Here is a 13342-nt window from a genome sequence, read left to right as displayed (position 1 = left end):
ATTGGGACATAATGCATTTTATTACCCTGGGTTAGATAACTTCATTTCACTTTTTAATAAAATCTAAAATGCAGCTGTTTTTGAGAAAATTAGATTTGAAAATTTCAAGTTCAATTTTCATCCACTAGGAGTTACTGCATAATCATGACAAGAAAAGCAAAGGTTATTTATTTAAAATTTTGAAAAACTTTGCTTTTATAAAGTCTGTCATAAAACCTCTGAATATATGATTTATTTAAGTTTGAATTTCCGTGACCTTAGCAAAGCAACTGATAAAAAAAGACATTAATTAACTCACTTCAGGAGTGGTTTTATGAAGAACTTTATAAAAGCTAACTTGTTCAAAATTTTAAATAAATAATCTTAGCTTTTCTTGTCATGATTATGCGGTAACTTCTAGTGGTTGAAAATTGAACTTGAAATTTTCAAATCTAATTTCCTTAAAAACGGCTGCATTTTAGATTTTATTGAAAAGTGAAATGAAGTTACCTAACCTAGGGTAATGAAATGCACTATGTCCCAATTTAGGTTCTGATACAAAAGTATAAGCACCTTCATACGCACTGTGGACAGTTTTGCTTTGGAGAGGGGGTATTTTTGTTCACCAGGGGGGACGCAAAAAGGGGCATTTTTCAACATTTGGGGGGGGGGACAGGGGGGGCTTTGGCTATGGGGGGACAAGGGGGGGGCGATTGCCCAAAGTGCCCCCTTCGGTTCGCACGCCACTGGTTGAACCAGTATTTGTGGTTGTTGAGCCTGTATTGGTAGTTGTCGAATCTGTATTTGTAGTTATTAAATCTGTAATGGTAGTTGTTGAATCTGTATTTGTAATTGATGAATCTGTATTGGTAGTTGTTAAATCTGTATATGTAGTTGTGGAATCTGTATTTGTTGTGTTGGAATCTGTATTTGATGTTGTAGAATCTGTATTTGTAGTTGTTGAATCTGTATTTGATGTTGTAGTATCTGTATTTGTAGTTGTGGAATCTGTATTTGTAGTTGTTGAATCCACAGTTGTAGTTGTAGTGGTCGTGGAATCTGTGTTTGTAGTTGTTGAATCAGTATTTGTTGTCGTGGAATCTGTATTTGATGTTGTAAATTCTGTATTTGTAGTTGTTGAATCTGTATTTGTAATTGTTGAATCCGTATTTGTAGTTGTTGAATCAGTATTTGTTGTCGTGGAATCTGTATTTGTAGTTGTGGAATCTATATTGGTAGTTGTGGAATCTGTATTTGATGTTGTTGAATCTGTATTTGTTGTTGTTGAATCGGTATTAGTAGTGGTAGTAGTGGAATCTGTATTAGTAGTTGTTGAATCTGTATTGGTTGTTGTTGAACCTGTATTGGTAGTAGTGGAATCTGTATTTGTTGTTGAATCTGTATTTGATGTTGTTGAATCTGTATTTGTTGTTGTTGAATCGGTATTAGTAGTGGTAGAAGTGGAATCTGTATTAGTAGTTGTTGAATTGGTATTTGTAGTTGTTGAATCTGTATTAGTAGTTGTTGAATCTGTATTTGTAGTTGTAGAATCAGTATTTGTAGTTGTAGAATCTGTATTTGTAGTTGTAGAATCTGTATTTGTAGTTGTTGAATCTGTATTTGTAGTTGTTGAATCTGTATTTGTAGTTGTTGAATCTGTATTAGTAGTGGTTGAATCTGTATTGGTAGTTGTTGAATCTGCATTTGTTGTTGTTGAATAAGTATTTGTAGTTGTTGAATCTGTATTAATAGTTGTTGAGTCTGTATTTGTTGTTGTGCTATCTGTATTTGTCGTAACAGTTGTAGTTGTGGTACCACAATTTGTTTCTAATAATGTTATTTGATTGAAATAATACTCTTGACTTTCTATAAATGCAGTAGTCAAACTTCCACTTGCAATCAGTTCTGTGCGATATGTATAAATTTGTGCCGCTAGTGTAGTAATTTCAGATTCTTGACATACTCCTCCACTACAGCAAGACTCCATCAATGTATGAGATTGGATTAAAGCAGTTATGATATTCTGTTCAGTTATAGTCATATTTACAAATTTGGACGGAGTTGTTAGTGTTCTTTTGCCTTGTACTAAAGTTATAACACTTGATTTTAGAGAAAATACAGCACACCAAAGTTCACATACTGCAGTATTACTGTATGGACATCCAGCACAAGGATTTGTTGTTGTTGAAGGAGACAGGTTGGTTGTTGTACTTGTATTTGTGGTTGTTGAATCGGTATAAGTAGTGGTTAAACCTGTATTTGTAATTGTTGAATCTGTATTTGTGGTTGTTGAATCTGTATTTGTAGTTGTGGAATCTGTGTTTGCAGTTGTTGAATCCACAGTTGTAGTTGTAGTAGTGGTACTTGCTACTGTAATTGTTGAATCTGTATTTGTAGTTGTTGAATCTGTATTTGTAGTTGTCGAATCTGAATTTGCTGTTGTTGAATCTGTATTTGTAGTTGTAGAATCTGTATTTGCAGTTGTAGAATCAGTATTTGTAGTTGTAGAATCTATATTTGTAGTTGATGAATCTGTATTTGCTGTGGTTGAATCTGTATTTGATGTAGTTGAATCTGTATTTGTAGTTGTTGAATCTGTGTTTGTAGTTGTAGAATCTGTATTTGTAGTGGTTGAATCTGTGTTAGTAGTTGTAGAATCAGTATTCGTAGTGGTGGAATCTGTATTGGTAGTTGTTGAATTGGTATTTGTAGTTGTTGAATCTGTATATGCTGTTGTAGAATCTGTACTTGTAGTTGTAGAATCTATATTTGTAGTTGTTGAATCTGTATTTGCTGTGGTTGAATATGTATTTGTTGTTGTGGAATCTGTATTTGTAGTTGTAGAATCAGTATTTGTAGTTGTAGAAACTGTATTTGTAGTTGTTAAATCTATATTTGCTGTGGTTGAATCTGTATTTGATGTTGTGGAATCTGTATTTGTAGTTGTAGAATCAGTGTTTGTAGTTGTAAAATCTGTATTTGTAGTTGTTGAATCTGTATTTGTAGTTGTAGAATCTGTATTTGTAGTTGTTAAATCTATATTTGCTGTGGTTGAATCTGTATTTGATGTTGTGGAATCTGTATTTGTAGTAATAGAATCAGTGTTTGTAGTTGTAGAATCTGTATTTGTAGTTGTTGAATCTGTATTTGCTGTGGTTGAATCTGTATTTATTGTTGTTGAATCTGAATTTAGTGTAGTTGAATCTGAATTTATAGTTGTTAATTCTGTGTTTGTAGTTGTAGAATCTGTATTTGTAGTTGGTGAATCTGTATTGGTAGTTGTTGAATCTGTATTGGTAGTGGTTGAATCTGTATTTGAAGTTGTGGAATCTGTATCAATAGTTGTTGAACCATCATTTGTAGTTGTTGAATCTGTGTTTGTAGTTGTTGAATCTGTGTTTGTAGTTGTTGAATCTGTATTGGTGGTTGTTAAATCTGTTTTAGTAGTTGTTGAATCTGTATTAGTAGTTGTTGAATCTGTATTGGTAGTTGTTGAATCTGTATTAGTAGTGGTTGAATCTGTATTTGTAGTTGTTGAATCAGTATTTGTTGTTGTTGAATCTATATTTGTAGTTGTGGAATCTGTAGTTGTAGTTGTTGAATCTATAGTTGTAGTTGTAGTGGTGGTACTTGCCAATGTAGTTGTTGTAGCAGTAAATAAGTCAACTGAAAAAAAATAATTATGAAATAGATATTAACTAAATGGTAAAGAAAAATATAAATAAATATGGCTGAATTTAGTTGATATCAAAGTGTAAATATTTATAACTTACTGAATTTTTGAGCTTCACAATTTCCTTTTGCCAATTTATAACTTGAAACTTTTGTAAGTCCCAGAGTTTTAATGGTCCTTAAAAAATAATAATCTGTGTACATAATTAGTACACTAAACAAGCATGTATTCACTGAACATAGTAAAAATTAATCAATTATAAGGACAAAAAAAATAATCAAAAAGGTGATACTTACAACATGTTGGTGAGAATAGAATAATAAGTGTTAAATAGCTCATGTGTTGAAGTTATTTGTACAGCAAGCACAGCTGAAAAAATATCAATTATATATTTTAATTTTCCTCTAATATTTAGATATATCTATATGGAAAATTTTCTTGAATTTCTTATAGATTTAAAAATAAACATACACTTTTTATTTCATACATATATATTATACTTTACATGCAACTTCATTCCTGAAGATTCATGATTTGCTTATTTGGGTTAAAACATTCAATAGAAATAGAAGAATAGAAGCATATTCTGAACCCCTTTTTCGTCAAATCTAAGAAGGAACATTTCTAGCAGACAAAAGTATTGTTTACTTTCGACTCAAGCTGATGTGGATTCTTAAAAAATTATAGACTCGCTACTCGATAGTGAGGCAAAATTATTGTTGTGAAAAATCATCCAAAAGCACATTAAAAATCTACAAAAATTAAACAAAATCATATGTTAATAACCCCTTAATATTTTATTTAATTTTTGTAAATTTTTTTATACGATTTTGTAGGATTTTTCACAAAAATAATTTTGCCTCACCAGCGAGTAGCCAGCCTAACTTGTTTTTTAAGAATCCACCTCGTTTCGAAGCTTTCAAATTTAAACGAAATTTTTGGGCAATTAATTCTGATTCCGCAAAGCTTTCTACTAAGAAAATATACTGTTTACAGCTGACTTTTAACTATGTATGAAATGAAAAAAAACATATATTCGTGACAAGATGTGTACAAAATTTCAACCAATGAAATTAAATGTATGTACCGATGCGATTCTCCTATTTGCTCAATCAGACATTCCCTCTCTTTCTTAGTACCTTTATTAAACATTCTTACCCAGCTGTGTGTTTGTGGTATTAAAATATCCTTCCATGAGGGTTCTTCTTTCTGCTGCCTGATAACAAGATCTTGTTATTAAGATTAAGATATTAGGTTTTGTAATATATGTAGTAAAATTTTAATGTATGGGACCATATCCCTCTTGTCTATCTTATTCATCTTTAACATTCCCTATGAAAATATTTCTTTAATTGACTAATATAATCATAGAAATCATTGGTGCCCAATTTTTGGCGAATTTGGCTTAAAATTCATAAGTGAAATTGTAACAAGCCCTTATAATGTTAAAGAAATAACTTACAGTTTTTCTGTACACTCCAGTTGTACCCTTTTGCAGCAGATAAGCTGTACATGCTCCAAGACCAATTAGCTCTGTTGTATCAGTTACCTTAATATTAATTGATAGACTCTCAATTTATAAATAAATTTTCAGTTGATTATCAATATCAATAAGTCAATCTTTAAGGAAAGAACTTTCAATAGGTTTTATAAAATTGAAAGATCTAAATTCTAAGATTTTTTGTCCATTAATGACATTTTTAAAAGCGAAGCTTTTCTATAATTAGGGTCGGTCCGTTCGTACGTCCGTACGTCCGTCCGTAACGGATAGCTTTTTTCGTTAATTTAGACATGTTAGAATTGTCCTATTGATTTCAAATTTTGCATGGTGATTCCTTTAGTAGTTAGGTACGATTAAGAAAGCGTAGCAACTCTATAATCATTACCAAAATGTCCGTACGTCCGTTTTAAACATGTTGATTTTTTTACTTTTTTAAATAGTTTTTTTTTCGTTAATTTAGGCATGTTAGAATTGTCCTATCGATTTCAAATTTTGTATGGTGATTCCTGTAATAGTTAGGTACGAGTTAGAAAGAGTAGCAACTCTATAATCATTACCGGAATGTCCGTACGTCCATTTTAAACATGTTGATTTTTTAAAAACTTTTAACAACAAATTTGTATGTGACCTAATTATTGGTCTGATTTTTGGTTTACTGATTCCTGGGACAACAAAGTACAATATTATAAGCGAAGCAACTCTATAATCAAGTCCTAAAAATGTAATTATGTCCATAATCATTATCCTGTATCAAGCAGTTTTTCAACAAATTTACTTACAATTTTGCTTTGACTCTTATACATTTGCATTCTGATTATTCAGTTCTGACATTACACAAGTGTTAATGTCAGTTTGTCCGACCGTTTAAGAGCTTTGCTTTTATGGATGTTGTCATCCTTGTTATAGTTATAGAGTGTAAAAATAATTCAAAATTTCCTGAACTTACAGTTAGCTATTTTAAATTAAATTTGAATAACTTACTGTGAGCTTTATAGCAGTTTGAAGCTCTGCTGACAGTTCTGCTTCTGTGTACTAAACATTATTTATATTGAATTTATTTAATCCGCAACTAAAGCTTATCATGTAGCGCATCCGCTTGTCATTGGTTCAACAGGCGCAACTCATTACCAAGCACAGTTAGGACTTCCAAGACAAAAAAGGGGAGATTTGTAGGAAGTTAAGATTCTACAAATCAGGCAGCTCTAACAATGCTTTCCCTCATCCATGCTCCACGTATGAGAGTGCCATTAATTAGGGTGGCCTAATATGGAACACCTGCCAAAACTCTTGGCCAGGGTGATGTAATAATTGAGTAGCTTCCACGAGAATTGCGGATCAGCTTGTAATGTAACATAGAATACAATCAGCTGTGCGCGAGGCTTACCAATCTAAAATTGGCCAAAGTATTCTCACTTCCAGTCTCCGTGTGCATCTGAGTCCTAACTTCAGAGATTCATAGCTACAACTACAACAACAACTTCCAAGACAAACGTCGTGCAATCAAAGAGTTGGTTGTCTGTTGGATGTTACTTAACCTAATATCCACCAGTGGTTATAAGAGTATGGCATCCCATTACAAGCGGATAATGCCCTTGGGTTCCCTGGATGAAAAATTATTTATGCACATAATAAATGGAAACAAATAAAGTTTTTTTTTATATAGGAATTTTCTGAGATAGGCGTTTTTTGAGATGACCCATTTAGTTTAAAAAGAAAAAAATCATATATTTTTTTCAATTTAAAATATTATTCTAAATTTAATTTTCTTATTTGAGTAGTATTATACAGCAAATATTACCCCAGAAAGATCAGATGTTGCATTCCAGCATCCATATTGAAGAGCTTGGGCAAGGGTTTCACTTGTCATACATTCATACTGACAAGCTAAATAACAGAATGAATTAAACTTTTCACCCATTGATAGTATAACCAGAAGATAATCTTGGAAATTCCATTCCTACATTAGAAGAAGGAAAATCTTATTTTTATATATAAAGATATTATTTTAGAGGAAGAAAAAATACACTCCATTCCTGAAACATTGCCAGGATCTAATTAAATGAGAATTATGTCCCATATTTTTAACTTTAATTGTGAGATCTTTTGTTTACAATCTTGTTTTTTTTCTGATTGGGTATTGGTCTTGATTGAAAACAAATAATTCCGTGTTCCTCAGTTACAAATAGGGATGTAATTTCCCATTACAAAAAATACTGTAAATGTCATTGGAATGGAGTTTACTATTTAATCTTTTGTTATCATTCTAAGAAGCCGCAAATCAAGACCGAGCACCCAGCAGAAGCAAATGTTTGTAAGCATTTTTTCATCACTTTTTGGTGCATCACTACCAAAACCCTTTGTTTTATTTAAATGTTTCCCTCCAAAAAGTTAATCGACTGTAGCACAAAGCATTTAATATCCAAATCTTATCCATGCTAAAAAAACAAAAAATTACAAAAGCTTTTATTCTAGTTTTTAAGCATAAATCTACAAATTTAGGGTAAGTCATCTTTCTTACGGGGAGGTTGGGTTCTTAGCTTTCCATCAACATATTCATAATCCTCTTCAAACCATGATAAAGTTGTTTCACCTTAAAGAAACAAGGGACTAAAATGGATGACCAATAAAAATTAGCAATAGTATCAAATCTAGCAACATTTTATCTTTCCATCTACAACTATTTACCAAATATATTCTTTAGAATTGAAAAAGTTCAACATCTGTCCTAATCAGACCTTTGTCTACCAATATAAAAATGAGTTTAACCCTTAACAGTCGAGCCCCATGTCGCACCTTAATCGGTTTCCTGTTTGATAATGAATTTCCGACCTTAAGTGAGTCAAAGTTCACCCTTTTTTTAACAACCTTTGTTTTTATGTCCGATTTTACTTAAAAATTTCAAACGGCTGTAATTTTTCTTATTTTTGAAGCTAGAAGAACAATTTTTTCGGTCGCAGCTGCCAGCCGCCGCAGTCAGCGGTCGGCGGGAAAACAAAATATGGGCTGGAGACCTGGAGGATCAGGACCCGGAGGATCATACCTGGAACCTGAAATTGATTTGAACATCTGTATTTCATATGAGGATGTACTACTAGAGGATATTTTAGTATTTTGTTAAGATAAAATGCTTTGTTTAAGTCAAAAACTATTTTTGCTCTTTAACTGATGACCTTGCCAGGTTTGCTGGCATCCCGTGGCACAGGATGGAGATATTCAAAAAAATTCAACTCTCAGTTATGTGTCATACCCATAATTAAAAAGTCACGCAGTTTGGGCTCTTTATCTTTTACACACAGAAAATGAGATAGAAAAAACCAGTGGGGAAGGGGGCTTTCAACGCACCTTAGACAATGCAAAGAAACAACTAAATGCTTTAAACTGTTTTTAACCTATTTTTAAAACGTATATAAAAAATATACTATGACACCAGTAGAATGAGACTGCAGAGCCTAAATTTGAATTAAGTCCCCAATAAATTTTTTTGGGGGGATTTAAATATTAATTTTTACTGTTTTTGACCAAAGCAAAAGGTCTTTTTTGTTATTTGGGTAAAATTCGTAGCTTTTAGAGTGTTTTGCTTCATAAATATTGTATTCTGGTATAGAGTAAAATTAGGCCTTATGATTTTACTATAAAAATTCACTAAAAAGTAAATTCTTTATAATATATCAACGAATTAACATTAACATGTTTGTGTTCTCTCACTTATTTTAAAAACATAAAAAATGGCTGTAAAGGGCTAAATGACAACAAATGTTTATGCAATACAGCAAATTTATTTTTGTCACAAATACAAATGTGTTATAAAATAAGATTATTCAAACTTATCTTTTAAAATAATTTTAAAAAGTATGTATCTTTTATGTGTATGGTTTTCATTCTTTTTATTTTAATTAAATAAAAATATTTAACTACATTGGAAATACGTCACTTTGTGAAAACACTCTTTTTTTGAATTGTAAAGAATTATATAAAACAAGACTTCTTATTGCTTAGATTTCAGAATTATTTGTTTTATTGTAAATGTTAGATTTTTCAATGAAATTAATTGTTTTGGAAAACAAAATTACTTCCAATGAACAGAGTAATGTTTTTTTTTTTGTATCAATATAAAGTGAATTATATAAAAATGTTCTGTAAGCCACAATATTACCCGAAGTAAAAAAAGAGCTTTTGCTTCGGTCAAAATGATTACAGCAACACTAAAAATTAATTTTTAAATCCCCCCAAAAAAGTTTATTGGGGACTTAATTCAAATTTGGGCTCTGCAGTCTATAGGTGTCCTAGTATATTTTTGACCCCCCATTAAAAAATAGGTTAAAAACAGTTTAAGCAGAATCTTTGAAATTATTTCATTTTGGGAAATCAAATGCCAAAAGTCAAAAATATTCTCTTTGCAGAATTAAAACTGTTATCTCATAAATTCAAAAGAAGGCGTCTTAACTTTTTTGCTTTTTATCTAGAACAGCTAGACGGTGCTTTTAGTACGTAGTAGATGTGAAATTTTCCATAGAATTCAGATTTACAATCAGTTTTTTTGTAGACCTCTTATTTTTGAAGTAATTTAAATTTTTTAAAAAAATAATTAAGTCGGTTTTAAGGTACTAAAACACAACAAAATAAAAGAAAAAATTGCCAGTATGAACAAAAATAGTAAGATCTTTAATTTGACACCTTACTTTTTAAGTTCTGTTGAGTAATTATTGAAATAATCTTTTTTTTTAACCTCGGTTTAATAAAAACTTTCAACTTAAATATTTTGTCACACAGACATAAAAAATATGGGTTCATATATATTATATACCTTTAGAATCAGAAAAATATTACGAATCCATTCTAAGCAAAATTGAAAAAAAGTAAAAACTTAAAAAAAAATTGGCCTAAAATATTATATTTTTACAGGCAACACTTAATTGTAACTATTAAACTAGCCAATCAAAAATTGACAAATCAAGAAGCTTCAACTCAAAACTTAACCAATAAAATTGACAAAAAAAAGGATAATGTTCATACAATATATACAATAGATACTACAATAAAAATAGTGATACTTACATAACATGTAAAGAATGAAAAATTATGTACAAATTTGCTCCAATCTGTTTATAGACTTCAAAACAATGCAGTTAAAAATGCATATTTGTTTCTTGTATTTAAAAAATATCTATTACAGTGTATGTACATTTGTATAGGTTTTGTTCAGGTTTTGTTCAAGTCAACCCTTTAAAGCCGAAAATTATGATTCTTAAAATAAACTTATATTTTTTATTATAATTTTATAAAACTTTTTCAATTTTGCTTAGAATGGATTTGTAATATTTTTCTCATTCTAAAGTCATATATAAACACATATTTTTTATGCCTGTGAGAGAAAATATTTAGGTTTAAAGTTTTGATTAAAACGAGGCTAAAAAAATAGATTTTTTCAATAATTACTCAACAGAACTTAAAAAGTAAGGTATCAAATTAAAGATCTTACTATTTTTGTTCATAGTGGCAATTTTCTTCTTTTATTTTGTTGCGTTTTAGTACCTTAAAACCGACTTAATTATTTTTTAAAAAACTTTAATTACTTCAAAAATAAGAGGTCTACAAAAAAAACCGATTGCATATCTGAATTCTATGGAAAATTTTACATCTACTACATACTAAAAGCACTGTCTAGCTATTCTAAATAAAAAGAAAAAAAGTTAAGACGCCTTCTTTTCAGAAAATCAGTTAAAAAACTACCAATGGACTAAGAATGGCATTTGATTTAATTTCATTATGCTGTAACTGTTATTTGTTGAATTAGAGTTTAAAATAAAAGATTTGAATGATGTACAATCTAAAAATTATTATGACTTGTGTTATCAAAACAATAGAATTTGAACTTACCATGAATTTGTCCACAAAAAAGTAACAAAAAAACTATAAACATGCTACTATCTGCTCTGAAACTATAAAAATTAATATATAAAAAAGTTGTTCTATTTATTTTAGCTATTCATATTATACAGAAGAAGAAATAACACTGTAGCCTTGTATTTACTTACTAACAATAGATTTTTAAAAAACAATAAGCTTTAAAACATCTGTTTCTTGAAATTTATTGCCTTGAAGAGCATGAAAGAAGGACCATATAATCCAGGGTAAAAGCATTATAAATTATGTTCAGGAAAATTACTTTAAAAAGACAAATATTTTTGAATTATCATGTTTTATTACATACTAGCGGCTTCGCCCCTAGCCTCTAGGGGCTTTGCCCCAAGAGGTTTGATCAAACCAATTTTTCATAATTTAAATTTAAAAAATAAGTTTTCCTTGGGGGGGGGGGGGGGGATTTTTTTTTCATGGGTGTGGGGTAGTCGACTCCACTATTTTAATTTAAGTTTTAAAAAAAATTTTTTTTTTTTTGGGGGGGGGGGTATTTTAAATTTTCCCACCCTCAAGAAAATAGTTATAAACCTTCCCGGGACCTATGAGAAGCTACCCTGTAAAGGAGAACCCGATCGGTTCAGCGGTTAGCCATATCCTTCGCTACAAACAAACAGACAAACAGACACACAGACAAACAAACAGACAAACAGACAGACATCGTTCTACTTGTATTATAGATTTTTTTTAATAACTTTCAACAAAAATATGCCTTGTTTTGTTCTAAAAATTTGAATTTTAAGTTGAAACCTAAATTTACCAAATAAAAGAAAATTACAGAGATTCCTTTAAGACAGACTTATGCAATTTAAAGGGAGTGGGGACAAAACACCTAATTTAAAAATACCTAATTTAAAAATGCCTAATTTTATGAATGTCTAATGTGACAAAACACCTAATTTATAAATACCTAATTTAAAAATGTCTAATTTAAAAATACCTAATTTTAAAAATGCCTAATGTGACAAAACACCTAACTTTAAAAATGCCTAATTTTATAATACCTAATATAAAAAAACCTAATTTTAAGTATATCTTAAAACTGTTGTTAAATATATTAAACCGGCGGCTACGCCCCCTAGAGGCCTCTAGGGGCGATTGCAGTGCGGAGGGGAATTCAATTACATCTTTGGGGTGAGGGAGGGATTGAGGGTTCATGACCCCCCCCCCCCCCTCCAGAATTTCAAAGGTTGAATTTTAATTTTTTCGGTTTCTTCCCTAACCTAAGTAGCCGTAGCATCCCTTTTTTTTCTTGGGGGGTGATAGTTAATCATCCCCCATTTTTGTTCTAGTTTGATAAAGAAAGATTGAAGAAATATTAAAAAACGGAGGGGGGGGATTTTTCAAAGGGTGATTTCTCATTGGAAGGTGTTGGTAACCTCCCCAAAACCTTCCCATGACATACGGGAAGCATTATTGTAAAAAATTTTTAAGGGGGAGGTAATTTGTTTTATTGGGGGGGTGTAAAATGGCGCGCGAAGCGTGCCGCAAATTTTTTTTAACCCCCCAAAAAAATTTTTACCCTGGGAGTAAAATTAGCTTGGGGGGGTTAATTACCCCCCCTGAAATCTGTTGGCAGGGTAAATTTTGTTTACCCCCCCCAAAATTTACCCCAGGGGTAAAATTTCTGGGGGGGGGGTAATTTAAGTTTTATTAAATATTTAGTATTAAAAATGTGCGCGAAGCGCACAAACATTTTTTTTGTTAGAGATTTTTTATTTTTTTTTTGGGGGGGGGTATTTACCCCCCCACCCCCCCCCCCCCCCAATTGATTGTGTGGGGTAAATACACCCTCCTAAGTGGTTGGGGTAAATTTTAAATGGGGGGGGGGGGTAAAATGAAAAAAAATTTAGGGGTGCCTACGACACCCCCAAATTCGTTGGGGGGGGGTAATCCCCACTTTACCCCCCCCCCCCCCCCCCTTAGACGTCTATGTAAAAATGAACCATATTGGTTCATCGACTAGCAAGATCCTTTAGCAATAACAATCAGCCAATTGGATTAATGTTATCAAAATTTTAGGTATTTAGTGAAAATATTTGATATTTTAGAATTAGGCATTTCTAAATTAGGCGTTTAGATAGTTTAAAATTAGGTATTTTTGAATTAGGCATTTTTAAAATCAGACATTTTTAAAATTAGGTATTTTTAGTTAGGCATTTTTAGTTAGGCGTTTTTAAATTAGGCATTTATAAATTAGGTGTTTTTAAATTAGGTGTTTTTAACGTAGGTGTTTTTAACATTAGGTATTTTTAAACTTAGGTGTTTTTATA

The 13342-nt window shown here is 31.1% G+C and overlaps 1 protein-coding gene across 1 annotated transcript; it reads right to left on the bottom strand.

Annotated features, from left to right (window-relative positions):
• Nucleotides 1-667: 667 nt before the first annotated feature.
• On the bottom strand, nt 668-11088 carry LOC145335274 (uncharacterized). The gene is made up of 9 exons (XM_080181013.1): nt 11031-11088; nt 7672-7743; nt 6952-7037; nt 6135-6185; nt 5115-5201; nt 4811-4868; nt 3949-4021; nt 3753-3829; nt 668-3645 (listed from the first exon to the last, which is right to left on the bottom strand). The coding sequence occupies exons 1-9, from the start codon at nt 11071-11073 to the stop codon at nt 668-670; spliced, it is 3525 nt and encodes a 1174-aa protein (XP_080037139.1). The 5' UTR covers nt 11074-11088.
• Nucleotides 11089-13342: the final 2254 nt, after the last annotated feature.

The sequence above is a fragment of the Acartia tonsa genome, chromosome 13 (genome assembly GCF_053477335.1).
Source record: "Acartia tonsa isolate MP-2025a chromosome 13, ASM5347733v1, whole genome shotgun sequence".
Classification (NCBI taxonomy): domain Eukaryota; kingdom Metazoa; phylum Arthropoda; class Copepoda; order Calanoida; family Acartiidae; genus Acartia; species Acartia tonsa.
This window is presented reverse-complemented; position numbering and strand designations above follow the sequence as displayed.